The sequence below is a fragment of the Lissotriton vulgaris genome, chromosome 12 (genome assembly GCF_964263255.1).
Source record: "Lissotriton vulgaris chromosome 12, aLisVul1.2, whole genome shotgun sequence".
In the NCBI taxonomy this organism is placed as follows: Eukaryota; Metazoa; Chordata; class Amphibia; order Caudata; family Salamandridae; genus Lissotriton; species Lissotriton vulgaris.
This window is the reverse complement of record NC_141700.1, coordinates 741893000-741910944: the sequence shown is the minus strand read 5'-3', so window position 1 is coordinate 741910944 and position 17945 is coordinate 741893000. Positions and strand designations below refer to the sequence as shown.

The following is a 17945-nucleotide window of genomic DNA, read 5'->3' as shown; positions in this document are numbered from 1 at the left end:
TCAGAGGAAGAAGCCTCTACATGACAACAGTGATATGCATTGTAGAAGAAGAGATTTTACTTGTGTTAGAGAGAGACCAGAATAGCATTAAAATAGCTGTATAATTGAATACACAACTCAACAGAATACTTGAATTAAATAATTGATCATAGCAACAGCATTTGCCAATTAGGCTTATTTGTGCAAAGTAAATACAATAATAATAGGCATTTATTAAGCGTACAGTCCATTAGACTAAGGCATTGCAAAAAAAAAACTCTGTGTTGGATGGATGGAAATAGCAATATTTTATTTGAGAAATGCTGATTAATACCCATATTTTGCAGTTTTCTGCATGATGGTTTTTAAGGAAAAGTTAAATAATCCTTTATGAGTGGGGTGATTGCAGGGGTGTTGCTATCAATGTGGGCCCAGTGGTCTAAGGGGCCTATGGCAGCCCATATGTGGCTGTTTTTCAACAGATAACCAGAAGATATGAGTGTCCATTTTCTTTTTTTGCACAGCAGTTTCCTAATACGCTATAACAAGGTTGCCCCACTCTTATTCTATTGGGACGACATTGACAGCTACATTCTAAATACATTATTAAGGGTTCCTTAAACTGAGAGGAGATCAAAACACCCTAAAATGATAATATTGTGGTTCTTGCACTCAACTGAGAGTTGGAAGAACTTGAGATGTTCTGAATTTAAGGTTTTGTCTTAGTAATGAGTTTACCTTAGACACTATCAGAGTAATACAAGTATGTGATTTAAGTCTTAAAATCCTAATAAAAGATTGCCCAGTGTCTCAAAGAATCTCTAATTTGAATGTGATAGTCACCATGAAAATTCCTCAAAACTTAACTAAATGAGAAGCTGCTAAAACAGAGATTTTTGCAAAATTCTTTACATATAAATGTACTGTTTTTAGAAGAGAGAAGGTGGAAATTGAGCAAAGGATGAGATACTGTTATTGTGAGGTAAATGAGATTAATCTTATAATGGAATTTTTTGAAACCTCTGTTAAATAGTGTAACATAAAATACCTTTACATTTCAGTATGCTGATGTTCGTCACTACATTTCAGTATATTGAAGTTGAGCACATGTTCTAAACCTATTGAACATATTTGGAAATAAAAGTGCAATGCACAAACGATAACTTTCACATTGCAACATTTCTGGCAATGTGTAAATAAGGGCAAATTGGCAATCCATTTAATAATAGCAAGGATTTCTAGACAGCACCAACATAATAGATAATCCAGAAAGCTCCATTCATCACCCTTTAATGACCTGCTTAAAGTGCCACTGTTTGTGTACTGTGATAAAAAGTGTTACTGGACTTTCAGGAAGTGGGAGGGTATTTCTGATTACAATGCTCTTCAGGGGGTAATGGTGTTGACTGAAACAAATGCATGATGATGATAGCATGTTCTATGGATGTGTAGGTGGTTTTACACTGCTCTTCTTTTAAGGTTCAGTGTGCAAAATATCCAGTGGCTCCAGGCGATGGTTTTTGCAATTGAGCAAATTAATGGAACGCCTGACATCTTACCCAATATCACCCTGGGATTCCAAATCTATGACTCCTGTACAATGCTCCAACTGGTATTGCAGGAGACCCTCCAGATTCTTACAGGGAAAGAAGAATTCCTTCTCAACTACCGGTGCCAGCAGGATCTTCCACTTGTAGGAATTGTGGGTGACGCAGGTTCCTCAAACTCAATCCTAATGGCACGTGTGCTGGGTCTCTATGGCTACCCACAGGTGAGTGCCTGAAGGAGGGTGTATATCCGTGCATTTGTCAGATCTGACTTCTATGTATTGTGGATCGATATCACACCAATAGCAGGTGCCTGTATAACACCACACATTCATTTATGAATATTTCTTTATGAAAAGCACCCTTTGAATACTGTGTTACATCAAATGTCCAGCAATCTTTAGGTATGAGACCTTAATCGAGAAGCCAAGAACAACATCCAGGCACATCTAGCTCATCCAGATCCAAGCCTGTGCCAATAATGTATTACTCCATTATCTTTACATGTACCATTCATTTTTTCATTAATTGTGTAAAAGGGGCAGCCTTTTACACAGGGTTCCATGCCGCAGCAAAATACCATTTATTTATTTTATTTTATTTTAGGTTTTTATAGAGCGCGTAGTCACCCGCGAGTATCCCAGCGCTAAAACCTCGGACTCCCAAGGGAAGGAGCAAAAAGAAGCTGTTGATGAATCAGGGGAAAAGTAGGGTTTTGAGGGACTTCCTGAATCGTAGGAGGTTTGGTTCAGCTCTGAGATTCGGGGGGAGCGCGTTCCATTTCTTTGCTGTGTTGACCGAGAAGCGGCGGCCACCTATGCGGACCTTCTTCACCCTGGGGACCATGATAAGGTTTCCATGTTCTGACCGAAGCGCTCTCGTCGGTCTATATGGAGTGATCCAGTTGTTCAGAATTGGGGGGCCGGCGTTGTGCAGAACCTTGTGGGCCAGGCAGAGGGCCTTAAAGGCGACTCTTTCCCTAACAGGGAGCCAATGTAGTTTCCTCAGAGCTGGTTTGGCTGATGTTCTGGCTGGGGTGTTCGTAAGTAGACGGGCTGCGGCATTCTGGGTCTTTTGCAGTGTTTGGAGAGTGGATTCCGGTGCTCCGAGGTAAATGGCATTGCTATAGTCCAGCCTGGATAAGATTAAGCCTTGACTCAGCAGAAGTCGGGACTGGAATGGCAGTAAGGGGAGCACCTTTCTGCATGATCTCAGTAGGCCATAGCAGATGCCGGCTGTTTTTCTTGCCTGTGTCCTGAAGGTGAGATCTGTCTCTAGCCATACTCCCAGACTCTTAACCTCTGTCTTGGGAGTAGGGGGTTCACCCATACAGGCGGGCCAGAGGTTGGAGGGGAGGCTCATGGTTTTGTGACCTAGGAGCAGGATCTCTGTTTTTGACCAGTTTAGTTTAAGGCCTGAGTCACTCATCCATTGATGGACGTTGGAGAGGCAATCCCGGAGATTAGAGGGCTCTAGCTTGGGGTGGGAGAGCGTTACCACCAGCTGAGTATCGTCAGCATAGCTGACGATAGTGACTCCGAATGGTGAGACCAGCTCCTCCAGTGGGGCCATATACACGTTAAAAAGCGTGGGGCTCAGTGATGAGCCCTGTGGCACACCACACCGGAGGGGGATAGAGGGGGAGCGGCATTCTCCTTCCCAGACTTGAAAGGAGCGTCGGGAGAGAAAGGACGTGAGCCATTTCAACGCGCTGTCTTTCACACCGATGTTATCCAGACGCTGGGTTGGGACCTGGTGGCTGACAGTGTCGAAGGCCGCGCTTAGGTCTAGGAGGACCACTGCCACTGATCCTCCAGTGTCGATGATTTCCCTGGCCTTCTCTACAGCTGCAAGGAGGGCGGTGTCAGTGCCCTGACCTGGTCTAAAGCCTGTCTGGGAGTTTTTGAGGAGATGGTTTGCTTCTAGGAAGTGTGACAGCTTTTTATTTGCAAGCTTCTCGGCGACCTTACCTATCCAGGGGAGGAGCAAGATAGGTCTATAGTTGGATAGGTCTGCGGGGTCTAGCGATGGTTTTTTGAGGAGTCCTTTGACGACTGCCTCCTTCCAGCTTTGCGGGACCTCTCCTTGGGCTAGCGAGGTGTTAATGAGGGCAGTGAGTTTGGCCATTATGGTCCGAGTGATGTCTTTAACGAACCGTATGGGAACTGAGTCACTGGGGGCGCCACTCTTTGTGGATGCCAACGTTGCTGCCACTTCCTCTTCGGTGACTGGTCCGAATGACGGTAAATAAGGCGTGTCGGGTTTCCCAGGGGAGTTCCCTAACGAAGGGGATGAGTCCTTAGCTTTTTCCATTGTAATGGCTATAAGAAAATACCCAGACAAAAAATGGAACTTGCTGATTTACACCAGTGAATGCCATATACAAGAAACAATAATTTACTAAAGACATTTACTCCTTACACTTTAGAAGATACTACCAATCATTACTTTGCCTTGCTTCCGATAAAAGGACTTAAAGAAATTGTAATATAATGAGATCAACCGAACCCCTTGCTGATTGTGCTTATTTTAGAGTCTGTTTTTAATTATGCCGCATACTTGCACTGTAAAACAAATACTGGAGCGTTCTGCTTCTTTTTTGTTCATTTTAGAAACGCTTTGCACTTAAGTCAAGTCAAGTCAGAGAATTTATATAGCGCACTACATACCCAGAGGGTCTCAAGGCTCTTAGGAAGGGAAGGAGGATTACTTGTCAAATATCCACGTTTTAAGTTGCTTTCTGAATGCTAGGTGGTTCTGGGTAAGGCGCAGGTAAGCGGGGAGTGAGTTCCATGTTTTAGCAGCCAGGTATGAGAAGGATCTGCCTTCCATGGTGGTTTTGTTGATGCGAGGTACAGTGGCGAGGGCTTGGCTGGAAGAACGTAGTTGGCGGGAGGGGGTGTAGAAGGACAGTCGTGAGTTGAGGCATTCTGGTCCGATGTCGTAGAGTGATTTGTGTGCGTGGGTTAGCAGTCGGAAAGTGATTCTCTTATTGACGGGTAGCCAGTGGAGGTCTTTCAGGTGACTAGAGATGTGTTCGTTGCGCGGGATGTCTAATATGATCCTGGCTGAGGCGTTTTGGATTCGTTGGAGTTTCTTCTGGAGTTTAGCGGTAGTACCTGCGTAGAGGGTGTTTCCGTAGTCCAGTCGGCTCGTGACCAGAGCATGGGTGACTGTTTTCCTGGTTTCGGTGGGGATCCAGCGAAATGTTTTTTTTAGCATGCGAAGAATGTTGAAGCAGGATGAGGATACGGCGCAGACTTGTCTGTTCATTGAGAGTGAAGAATCCAGGATGACGCCTAGGTTCCGTGCGTGGTCTGTCGGGATGGGTGCTTTTCCAAGGGCTTCCGGCCACCAAGAGTCGTCCCATGCAGAGGGGGATGTACCTAAGATGAGGACTTCTGTTTTGACTGAGTTCAGTTTCAGACGGCTTTGTTTCATCCATTCGGCAACTTCTTTCATTCCTTCGTGTAGGTTAGTTTTGGCGGTGCTGGGGTCATTGGTGAGAGAAAGGATTAGTTGAGTGTCATCCGCGTAAGAGATGATGTTGAGGTTGTGTTGGCGGGCGATGGCCGCGAGGGGGCTCATGTATACGTTGAAGAGGGTGGGGCTGAGTGAGGATCCTTGTGGTACGCCACAGATGACTTCAGTGGCCTCGGACTTGAATGGTGGAAGGCGGACTCTCTGGGTTCTTCCGGTGAGGAACGAGGTGATCCATTCAAGTGCTTTTCCTTGTATTCCGATGTTATTGAGGCGTTGTAAGAGGGTGCTGTGGCAGACTGTGTCGAATGCTGCAGAGAGGTCGAGGAGGATGAGGGCGACTGTGTCTCCATTGTCTAGTAGAGTTCGAATGTCGTCTGTTGCTGCGATGAGGGCGGTCTCAGTGCTGTGTTTTGCTCGGAAGCCAGATTGTGAGGAGTCGAGGGATTTGTTGGCTTCGAGGAAAGCGGCGAGCTGGTTGTTGACAGCTTTCTCGATGACTTTGGCCGGGAATGGAAGGAGCGAAATGGGGCGGTAATTTTTTAGTTCGGTGGGGTCCGCTGTGGGTTTTTTCAGAAGGGCGGTGAGTTCAGCGTGTTTCCAGTCTTCCGGGAAGGTGGCGGAGTTGAAGGAGCAGTTGATGATGTCTCGGAGGTGCGGTGCTATGACGGAGTCTGCTTTGTTGAAGATGTGGTGAGGACATGGGTCTGTGGGGGATCCTGAGTGGATGGAATTCATCAGGCGGATGGTGTCCTCAGTGGAGATTGGGTTCCAGTCGTTAAGGGTGTTCACGGGGGGAGAATGTTCAGCAAATGGTTGGGTGGGTTGGTCTCCGGGTTGGTTGTCGAAGCTGTTGTGGATGTCTGCAATCTTGTTGTGGAAGAATGAGGCTAGGGAGTCGCAGAGGGCTTGAGAGGGGGTGATGTCGTTGGAGTTGGCCGAGGGATTGGAAAATTCCTTGACGATGTTGAAAAGTTCCTTGCTGTTGTGGGCGTTGTTGTCAAGTCGATCCTTGAATGCTGCTTTCTTGGCCTTTCGGATTAGTTGGTGGTGAGTGCGGGTGGCGTTTTTGAAGGCGTCCTTGGTGCTAGTGGTTGGGTCTTTTTTCCAGGCCTTTTCAAGGGAGCGGCAGAGTTTCTTGGACTTCTTAAGATCATCGTTGAACCATGAGGCCTTCTTGCTGCCAGGTTTGCTTTGACGTTTTTTCAGTGGTGCTAAGGTGTCGGCGGTGTTGGATAACCATAGGGTGAGGTTGGCGGCGGCTTGGTTTGGGTTAGAAGAGTGGGCTGGGGTGTTTAGAAGGAGCGATGCGGAGATCTGGTCGGTGGTGATTTTGTTCCAGTTTCTTTGCAGAGTTGGTTGGAGGTGGTTGGTGGGTTTTGGCTTGTTGTAGGTGAAGTGAACGCAGCTGTGGTCAGTCCAGAGGAGATCCGTAGTGTGGCTGAAGGAGACATGATTGCTGGAGGTGAAGATGGGGTCGAGTGTGTGACCTGCGATGTGGGTGGGGGAAGTGACTAGTTGTTTAAGTCCGAGGTTGGCGAGGTTGTCCAAGAGGGTGGTGGTGTTGCGGTCGTTGATCTTTTCAAGGTGAAAGTTGAGGTCTCCCAGAAGGATGTAGTCTTTGGAGGGGAGCGCGTGTGGAGTGATGAAGTCTGTGATGTCTTCACTGAATTTTGCGCGGGGTCCTGGTGGTCTGTAGAGGAGGGTGCCTCTGAGTGTGGTCTTGGGGTCGATGTGGATTTGGAAGTGAAGGTGTTCGGAGTTGGCGAGGTTGGCGTCAGAGCTGGTTGAGATGCGGATGGATTTCTTATGGACGATAGCGATTCCTCCTCCTGTGTGGCCGGTACGGTCCTTGCGTGTGATCTTATAGTCTTCAGGGATGGCAATGGTGATGTCTGGGGCGGAGGAAGCGTTCATCCATGTTTCTGTTAGGAAGGCGACGTCTGGAGAGATGGTGTCTAGTAGATTCCATAGGTCAATGGCGTGTCTGTGGACCGAGCGGGTGTTGAGAAGGATGCATTGTAGGTGGTTGGGGTCGGGAGTCTGTGGAGTGGTCGTAGCGGAGTAGTTGTCGGTGCCGCTGAATTTGCAGGAGTAGCAGGAGAAAGGTCCATGGGTGTGTCCAGGAGCTGCTTGGACGCATTGGGGGCGCGACCGGGGTTAAGGGCTAGGAGGGTTGCGGCATCGTAGGTAATGCGGGAGGGCTGGGAGGGACAGGGACCAGGGGGTATGGCGCTGGGCGCGGTCCAGGCGCGGACGGGCGTAGACGGGCTTACCTTTGGCGCACCTTTGGCGCGGATTGGGCGCGGTTGCTGCGCGTAAACGCTGCGCGCGGGAACTCCTGTCATATATGGAAGGTGGAGGGGGAGGGGCGAGGGCGTCTCAGCTGGGAGGCGGGGCGGGCACACGAGGACAACAACAAACAAAATGGAGGCGGAGGGGGGAGCACAGCGGAGCGCTAGAGTCAAACGCGCTAACAGGACTAAACAGCAGTGGGAGATTAATTAATAAAGCGCTAACGAAGCAAAGCGAAAATATGCAACACAGCAGGCGAAATGTAATCACATGAAATGGCACACTTAAAGCAGTCCAAGCAATGCAGCGCTACGATATAATCAACACAGCAGGCGAAATGTAACCAAATGAAAAGGCGCTTTTAAAAGCAATTCCAGCAATGCAGCGCAACAATACCAGATGCCTGCAAGAGACACTGGGAGCGACCACTCAGCCTGTGAGCGAGGAGCGAGTCACGGCGCATGTAGGGAGAGGAGCGCTATTTCTGTTCTGTGGGAGGGCGTCTCAGCTGGGAGGCGGGGCGGGCACACGAGGACAACAACAAACAAAATGGAGGCGGAGGGGGGAGCACAGCGGAGCGCTAGAGTCAAACGCGCTAACAGGACTAAACAGCAGTGGGAGATTAATTAATAAAGCGCTAACGAAGCAAAGCGGAAATATGCAACACAGCAGGCGAAATGTAATCACATGAAATGGCACACTTAAAGCAGTCCAAGCAATGCAGCGCTACGATATAATCAACACAGCAGGCGAAATGTAACCAAATGAAAAGGCGCTTTTAAAAGCAATTCCAGCAATGCAGCGCAACAATACCAGATGCCTGCAAGAGACACTGGGAGCGACCACTCAGCCTGTGAGCGAGGAGCGAGTCACGGCGCATGTAGGGTAAAAATACCTTTTTAAAAACTTACTGTTGATGTAATTTGCACTTCTGTGTTTTTTGCTGCTCTCTCGTTTTCGAGGCTGATGACGTCTCACTGATAGTCCCTTCTCACTTTCGGGGCTTCGGGTGAGCGCCATCTTGGTTATTGCACTAGTCGTTGCGCTGCTACTTAACCCCTCCCATGCTCGTGACTGAACCGTTCCATCACGAGCCTCGGGTGGGCTGTGCTGGTGACGGAACGGTTCCGTCACGGCCCGCTCGCGGCACCTGCGCGGCGCGAAATCCGCGTCTGCGCTGACGTTCTGAAGAGCGGGCGGGGCTGTGACGGAACCGTTCCGTTACAAGCACAGCTCACCCGCGGGCTGTGACGGAGCGGTTCCGTCACCAGCGCGGGACCTAGCGCGGCCCCGCCTCCCCCTTAGCGCTGCGGCGGAATAGTAGCTGCAGCGAAGGGGTTAAACAGGCAGATGCTAGCGCGCACGCGCGCAGCAGGCATGCCGATGGAGAGTCAGAGGCAAGCCCATCTGCGCCCGTCCACGACCTGCCGCGCCCAGCACCCAGTAACTCTGTCCTAAACCCGGTAAGCGTCATAAGTAACATTAATAGTTTTAGTTACACTGATACTGATCTAAAGGCTCTCAGACACTGGCCATCCTCCCAATGTAAAACATGTGTTCTTCCGATGCATGGCTTTAAATGCCCTCACTGTGGATTCTCGTTGGGAAGGATGACTAGTATTAAGTTTATGAGGATAGCGCGCCATCATACTAAAACTCGTTTTAAAACATCGACCCATGCATTTCGCGATTTGCGGTTTTGGAGCATTAATTGCAGGTCCCTCCCGAAACATAAAAATAACATCTTCGATTTTCTTAATGCTGAGAAACCCAATGCTTTGTTTCTTACTGAAACCAGGGACTGATGTCGCTGTGGCCCTTCCTCCTGACTATGTTATGGTTAGAAAGGACAGAGACATAGGGAAAGGAGGAGGCAGTGCAGTTATTTTTAAAACGAGTTATAGCTGTAAATGTGAAACTCTGCCCCTCCAGGGATGTGAAGCTGCTCAGTTCAAACTTGCTGTTAATCCTCAGCTGAATTTGTCGGGCCTCTTGATATACCGTCCCCCTGGAAATCCTAGTACATGGGCCACTTCTTTTTCTGATGCCATTGTCCCCCTGTTGTTAAAAGCTGCTAATTTCACCATTCTTGGTGACCTTAATTTGCATTTAGACGACCCGCAATGTAATATTAGTAAATCCTTTTTATCCGACTTAGAAGCCCTTAATATTTTCCTATGTAATTCAGGATCTACACATGTGGCAGGGCACTTACTGGACCCTATTCTTTCCAATCTCCCCTTTAACTGTAGTTTTTCTGCTTCCCTCCTGGAGTGGTCTGACCACTTTGCAGTTCAATTCCTTTTGTCACTCCCGGAGGTTGGAAACAAAGTTTGTGCAGATACTCACAGAAACTTTCAACGTTAGTGCAAACTCAACGTTGAAGATTTAAATGCTCTCCTATCTAAGAACTTGCCAGACACCAGTTTGTCATTACCCTTGTTCGATTAGGCTGTTTCAAACTGGCTTACTGTTGCTGTTAATACTTCTCTTCCTTTGGTGCCCAAATATTCTTTGCCTCACCGTCTTCCAGTTCAGTGGTTTTCAGAGAACTTAAAAGCCATGAAATCTAAATGTAAGGTCCTGGAGAGGAAATGGAGGCGTTCCTATTCTCCTGCCTGTAAAGTTGACTATAAAGGCGCCCTCAGAGAATATCACAAACTATGTAAATTGGCAAGAGCCACCTACATCGCTAATACTGTTACACATGCCCAAAATTGCTCCCGTACGCTCTTCTCAGTGGTAAAGAAGTTGACAGGCTCTGACACTGTCCCTACTCCACCGATTCTAGATGAGGCGCAATGTGACTCAATTGCGGAGTTCTTCATTGCAAAGGTTGAGCTTATCTATGATTCTCTGGGCTCCCCAGCTTCCTCAGGGGAATCCATTCTGCTCCCCAAACCTATTTTTAGTAGCGTGTCTGACTCCGCAGCTAAACTTGCTGTCTGGTCTCCTTTTGATGACACATCTTTTGCTCTTTGTCTGGAAAGTATCAAATCGGGCTCCCCGCGCGATCCCTTGCCAATCAAAATTCTGAAACGACTTGGTTGGGACTCCCTTTGTGTTTTGAAGGAGCTTCTTAACTCTTCTTTGAGAGAGGCTCTTGTTCCACCTGAGTAGAAACATGCAATGATCATTCCACTCTTAAAGAAGGTTGGAGCTGACCCTTCTAAACTATCAAATTACAGGCCTATCTCTCTGTTGCCTATTCTCTCTAAGGTTCTGGAAAGACATATTAATACACAGCTTACCCATTTTGTGGCAAGTTCGGGCTTCTTACATCCCTCTCAATCTGGCTTTAGGGCCAATCACTCCACTGAAACAACGATTTTGGGAGTTACAGAGAGATTGTGTCACTGTATTGATCTCGGAAAAACATCTGCACTCATATTACTCAATCTGAGTGCGGCCTTTGATACGGTGTCGCATTCCATCCTTCTCGCATCTCTTCGGTCTCTGGGAGTTGGCTTGGCTGGCCTCCTTCCTAAATGGCCGCACCTTCCAGTTCTTTTCTGCACAACCCTCTTCCAAAATGTGTTCTTCAGCGTACGGTGTACCCGAGGGGTCTATCTTGAGTCCTCTATTGTTTAATATCTATGTTAGACCCCTGGCCACTATTGTGGAGAAAGCTGGCCTCACGTTATTTTCGTACGCCGACGATACGCAAACATTTTTTTCTCTCTCGACTTCGGAAGATGGCAACATTTCAGTTCTTAAACAAGGACTGATTAAGGTCTCAGAATGGATGCATAACAACTTTTTAAAACCTATCGGGGACAAGACCAAGGTTGTCATCCTGGGCAAGGGGAAGAACTCATGGGGCACTCAACATTGGCCTAAAGAAATGGGTTCAATTCCACAACCTGTTACCCAGGTTCGCAACCTCGAATTTCTCATTGATGAGAATCTTTCTATGCAGCAGCAAGTAGTAAAGGTGGCATCCACCTGCTTTACTATTTTAAGATGGCTCCACAAAATTCTTTGGATGCTCCATGTTTCCACACAGAGGACAGTGGTCCAGGCCTTAGTTGTTTCCCGCCTGTACTACGGTAATGTTCTTTATTTAGGAGCGGATCAAGCAACTCTTAGAAAACCTCAGGTTGTGCAGAATGCGGCTGCGCGACTCCTTTGCCATCTATCTCCCAATCACTTCATAACCCTCACTGGCTTAGGATTGCCAGCAGAATTAAGTTCAAGGCTCTCTGCTACATATTCAAGATCAAACAAGGCACGGCCCTGCATACCAACAGGAACTCATTCAAGCTTACCACCCTATTCGTTCTCTTAAATCTTCTTGCAAAGGTGATTTTGTAATTCCCAGATTTAGGCTGGTGAAAATGGGCGGCCGCTCATTTTCCCACTTAGGTTCTAAGTTTTGGAACACACTGCCTGCTGCATTGAAAACTGAAACCAACTTTTTCCGCTTCCGCAAAGGACTCAATACATGGCTCTTTTGGCAATGATCTACATTTGCTCTCTTTTCTAAATCCAAATCTGTCCCTTGGCGCCGGGAAACTCATGCGCGTAGCTGTGCGCCTTATAAGTTAAATAAATAATAATAATAATGATAAATAACAAACACAATGTAGCTCTGTTCTGTTAATAAATAGTATGTTTTTGATGAATGCAAGCCACATTTGTATGGATGACCTCCAGTTATCAGTGGACAACCTTAAATACCTGAACTAAATTAAAAAAATACCAATTGGTGTTCAAGAAAAAAATGGGAAATCAACTGAAACTTGAATATTTGAAAAATGTGCATTTATTTACTTTGTTCTAAAGTACTGTTGGAAAGTGGATTATTCGTGGAGATAATCATTGACTTACCACTAGTAATAAGGCCACAAACACAATAAAAGGTTCAGTTGAGGTATCAATAAATTATTCTCTTGCTGAACCCTTGGTAGCTGGCAATGAGCAGGGAGGCGTAACTTGGGAGACAGGTGTGTAAAACATGTAAAAACACCAATACATTAAATAAGTAAGGCACAACACACAATAGAAATCCAACCCCAAATTAAAGAAATTAGATGATGTGTTTTATGAACAAATTGACAACAAAATTCCTATGTAGGGAACCAGAGACAAGAATTTATAAAGAATAAAAGTAAAATTAGCACTTAGAAGCAAATAGCCCCCAAAGGGCTAAAAAAAAGGACAAAATCAAAATTCTCAAAAGTTACTTCCAGAAGTGTTACTTGATACAGGAAAGTGGTCCACAGCACCAGCCAAGGGTGCAGATGTTCTGGTTTGTCTTCTGGGCTGTGGGACTACAACTCCCTCAATGTTCCTGGTCATCTTGTGAGCTTTTTACAGAAGTTTCTTCAAACTTCTGCCAACATCTGGAACTTCTTCCTGAAGTTCCTCCTTGAGGTTTTAAAGTGTCCACAGCATCAATATATAGGCCTAGAATTTCTGAGATGGTCCTTGAGATTTTGGGATGACAATATACGTGGCTAAATCCTTAAAAGTCTACTGGACGCAGTCCAAGATGGGGACCTCTTGATGGAGATGATGACAGTGAGCTCAGTTAACTTGTAGCTTGCAGGGAGTCACCACCTTAATCCTTCACAAAGCCATTAGGGTTGCAGTTCCAAGTGTGCAGCAGGTGAGGTCCTTCCAAGTCCAATCCTTTAGGTTGCAGGCCTGGGTTCCAGCAAGTCAGTACTTCTTCTCCTTGTAGTTTCAGGCAGTGGATCTGAGGGGCTGTGCAGCTCTCTCATATTTACTAACAGTTTCAGGGTGTCAAGCAGGGGGGAACCCCTGACCAATGGGATGCAGGGTGGAGTGGAGTGGCTCACTGGTTAGAGGCAGCAGACCCGGAAGCAGAGAACGGCCCGGGACCAGTGTTCAATTCCCGACGCGGCAGGGTCATGGACCAGGGTCAGCAGACTCGATAATTCTCGCCTCGGTGCCTACTCTAACCAGGTGATGGATTGAACCCAGATCTTTTGACTGGGTGTGAGTTTTTGATTGATTCAGATGCTCCGTCCATCACCACCCCTTTTGTACCGCTTTTGGCCGCCATAAGTGTGGCAGGGTATGCTCAGACGTGAGTCCCTTGCTCACTTTGCCACTGGATTCAAGCAAGCCGGGCTGAAGACGACTGGAATGCCAGAAATCGGTCCTCGGAAGCTTGTTTTCGGTCCAGGGAAGACATGGCTTGGCAGTTCGGGCTGGACTGTTCCCATGAGGCACAGGGTCAGACTGATTTGCATATAGCCATGTCTGAACTGGGGCGGCAGAGTGGGCTAAAGAACAGTGATGGATTAAGCCCAGATCTTTTGTCTGGGTGTGAGTTTTTGATTGATTCAGATGCTCCGTCCATCACCACCCCCTTTTGTACCGCTTTTGGCCGCCATAAGTGTGGCAGGGTATGCTCAGACGTGAGTCCCTTGCTCACTTTGCCACTGGATTCAAGCAAGCCAGGCTGAAGACGGCTGGAATGCCAGAAACCGGTCCTCGGAAGCTTGTTTCCGGTCCAGGGAAGACATGGCTTGGCAGTTCGGGCTGGACTGTTCCCATGAGGCACAGGGTCAGACTGATTTGCATATAGCCATGTCTGAACTGGGGTGGCAGAGTGGGCTAAAGAACGGTGATGGATTAAACCCAGATCTTTTGACTGGGTGTGAGTTTTTGATTGATTCAGATGCTCCGTCCATCACCACCCCCTTTTGTACCGCTTTTGGCCGCCATAAGTGTGGCAGGGTATGCTCAGACGTGAGTCCCTTGCTCACTTTGCCTCTGGATTCAAGCAAGCCGGGCTGAAGACGGCTGGAATGCCAGAAACCGGTCCTCGGAAGCTTGTTTCCGGTCCAGGGAAGACATGGCTTGGCAGTTCGGGCTGGACTGTTCCCATGAGGCACAGGGTCAGACTGATTTGCATATAGCCATGTCTGAACTGGGGTGGCAGAGTGGGCTAAAGAACGGTGATGGATTAAACCCAGATCTTTTGACTGGGTGTGAGTTTTTGATTGATTCAGATGCTCCGTCCATCATGACCCCCTTTTGTACCACTTTTGGCCGCCATAAGTGTGGCAGGGTATGCTCAGACGTGAGTCCCTTGCTCACTTTGCCTCTGGATTCAAGCAAGCCGGGCTGAAGACGGCTGGAATGCCAGAAACCGGTCCCCGGAAGCTTGTTTCCGGTCCAGGGAAGACATGGCTTGGCAGTTCGGGCTGGACTGTTCCCATGAGGCACAGGGTCAGACTGATTTGCATATAGCCATGTCTGAACTGGGGTGGCAGAGTGGGCTAAAGAACAGTGATGGATTAAACCCAGATCTTTTGACTGGGTGTGAGTTTTTGATTGATTCAGATGCTCCGTCATTCACCACCCCCTTTTGTACCGCTTTTGGCCGCCATAAGTGTGGCAGGGTATGCTCAGACGTGAGTCCCTTGCTCACTTTGCCACTGGATTCAAGCAAGCCAGGCTGAAGTCGGCTGGAATGCCAGAAACCGGTCCTTGGAAGCTTGTTTCCGGTCCAGGGAAGACATGGCTTGGCAGTTCGGGCTGGACTGTTCCCATGAGGCACAGGGTCAGACTGATTTGCATATAGCCATGTCTGAACTGGGGTGGCAGAGTGGGCTAAAGAACGGTTATGGATTAAACCCAGATCTTTTGACTGGGTGTGAGTTTTTGATTGATTCAGATGCTCCGTCCATCACCACCCCCTTTTGTACCGCTTTTGGCCGCCATAAGTGTGGCAGGGTATGCTCAGACGTGAGTCCCTTGCTCACTTTGCCTCTGGATTCAAGCAAGCCGGGCTGAAGACGGCTGGAATGCCAGAAACCGGTCCTCGGAAGCTTGTTTCCGGTCCAGGGAAGACATGGCTTGGCAGTTCGGGCTGGACTGTTCCCATGAGGCACAGGGTCAGACTGATTTGCATATAGCCATGTCTGAACTGGGGTGGCAGAGTGGGCTAAAGAACGGTGATGGATTAAACCCAGATCTTTTGACTGGGTGTGAGTTTTTGATTGATTCAGATGCTCCGTCCATCATGACCCCCTTTTGTACCACTTTTGGCCGCCATAAGTGTGGCAGGGTATGCTCAGACGTGAGTCCCTTGCTCACTTTGCCTCTGGATTCAAGCAAGCCGGGCTGAAGACGGCTGGAATGCCAGAAACCGGTCCCCGGAAGCTTGTTTCCGGTCCAGGGAAGACATGGCTTGGCAGTTCGGGCTGGACTGTTCCCATGAGGCACAGGGTCAGACTGATTTGCATATAGCCATGTCTGAACTGGGGTGGCAGAGTGGGCTAAAGAACAGTGATGGATTAAACCCAGATCTTTTGACTGGGTGTGAGTTTTTGATTGATTCAGATGCTCCGTCATTCACCACCCCCTTTTGTACCGCTTTTGGCCGCCATAAGTGTGGCAGGGTATGCTCAGACGTGAGTCCCTTGCTCACTTTGCCACTGGATTCAAGCAAGCCAGGCTGAAGTCGGCTGGAATGCCAGAAACCGGTCCTTGGAAGCTTGTTTCCGGTCCAGGGAAGACATGGCTTGGCAGTTCGGGCTGGACTGTTCCCATGAGGCACAGGGTCAGACTGATTTGCATATAGCCATGTCTGAACTGGGGTGGCAGAGTGGGCTAAAGAACGGTTATGGATTAAACCCAGATCTTTTGACTGGGTGTAAGTTTTTGATTGATTCAGATGCTCCGTCCATCACCACCCCCTTTTGTACCGCTTTTGGCCGCCATAAGTGTGGCAGGGTATGCTCAGATGTGAGTCCCTTGCTCATTTTGCCTCTGGATTCAAGCAAGCCGGGCTGAAGACGACTGGAATGCCAGAAACCGGTCCTTGGAAGCTTGTTTCTGGTCCAGGGAAGACATGGCTTGGCAGTTCGGGCTGGACTGTTCCCATGAGGCACAGGGTCAGACTGATTTGCATATAGCCATGTCTGAACTGGGGTGGCAGAGTGGGCTAAAGAACGGTGATGGATTAAACCCAGATCTTTTGACTCGGTGTGAGTTTTTGATTGATTCAGATGCTCCGTCCATCAACACCCCCTTTTGTACCGCTTTTGGCCGCCACAAGTGTGGCAGGGTATGCTCAGACCTGAGTCCCTTGCTCACTTTGCCACTGGATTCAAGCAAGCCGGGCTGAAGACAGCTGGAATGCCAGAAACCGGTCCTCGGAAGCGTGTTTCCGGTCCAGGGAAGACATGGCTTGGCAGTTCGGGCTGGACTGTTCCCATGAGGCACAGGGTCAGACTGATTTGCATATAGCAATGTCTGAACTGGGGTGGCAGAGTGGGCTAAAGAACGGTGATGGATTAAACCCAGATCTTTTGACTGGGTGTAAGTTTTTGATTGATTCAGATGCTCCGTCCATCACCACCCCCTTTTGTACCGCTTTTGGCCGCCATAAGTGTGGCAGGGTATGCTCAGATGTGAGTCCCTTGCTCACTTTGCCACTGAATTAAAGCAAGCCGGGCTGAAGATGGCTGGAATGCCAGAAACCGGTCCTCGGAAGCTTGTTGCCGGTCCAGGGAAGACATGGCTTGGCAGTTGGGGCTGGACTGTTCCCATGAGGCACAGGGTCAGACTGATTTGCATATAGCCATGTCTGAACTGGGGTGGCAGAGTGGGCTAAAGAACGGTGATGGATTAAACCCAGATCGTTTGACTGGGTGTGAGTTTTTGATTGATTCAGATGCTCCGTCCATCACCACCCCCTTTTGTACTACTCTAACCAGGGATCAGACTCGGCAACTCTGGCCATTAGCTTGCCTCATCTCTACAACGGCCCCCCACATTCGCCGGGGATGCCTGGTTTCACCTTGGAGATACCCAGTAGGGACCATCTCACAGGGATAGCCAGGACGGGTTCCCCAGCAGTCTACAGCGCCACAATGCCTCAAGGCAGCAGTGCACTTTACAACACATACATTACATTACATTACATTATGGGTGCCATCCAGAGTTATGACCACTTCCTCCAAAGTGTGACATATTCTTGTCCCAGAAAGCACTTTTCTCTCAAAATCTAGAATGGAGAAAATCTCTCCTTTGGGGTTAGATCTTGCTAAGCCAACCCACTTGTGTAGCTAAGTTTCACTAGCACACCCCTTTCAACCCCCTACTAATCTAATTACAGAGGCTTCTTGTGTAGCTGGGGGTGCAGGATGTGACGGTCAGCCTGTGTTGGTACCAAACTGTCATCCTCCCCTTGAAGATAAGTTTGGCTCCATCACCCTCTTACTGCTTTTTGGCTTCTGCAGCTAAAGTTCTCCACCCTCAAGAAATCAATTGTTTTTTCTGACAGGACACTTCACACCTCATCAAGCAGCTCTATCTTAGCCTGGGAAAGGCTAGCCAATCAGGAAAGAGGAGCTGGAAAACTGGATTTTGACTCACAGAAGTGGGAAATAACCTTTTTTCTTTAATAGTTATTACAAATTGAAAAGTGGAAAGTTGTTGGATTTAGCTTCGTAATAAAATACCAACTAGTAAATGTTTAGATTGCATATGTCAATATTTATACTTAAATAAAATATCTCAATGTTAGCCTATGGAACCACTCACTACAAAGGAGGAAACGGGATTAGCAGTGCTTATAAAACATTATTGTGTCCCTGCTTAGAGTTACGATGCACCCTACTCCCGGGGCACTTAGGGCTGACCTAAGCAGTGACTGAC

At 48.1% G+C, this 17945-nt stretch overlaps 1 protein-coding gene across 1 annotated transcript in view; it reads left to right on the top strand.

The window, feature by feature from the left end:
• Positions 1–17945, top strand: part of LOC147678522 (extracellular calcium-sensing receptor-like) — a 74823-nt gene that overhangs the window by 6238 nt on the left and 50640 nt on the right. Inside the window, exon 2 of the mRNA XM_086945667.1 lies at positions 1459–1750. Within this exon, the coding sequence (XP_086801793.1) occupies positions 1459–1750 (292 nt within the window). The remainder of the gene's footprint in view (positions 1–1458; positions 1751–17945) is intronic.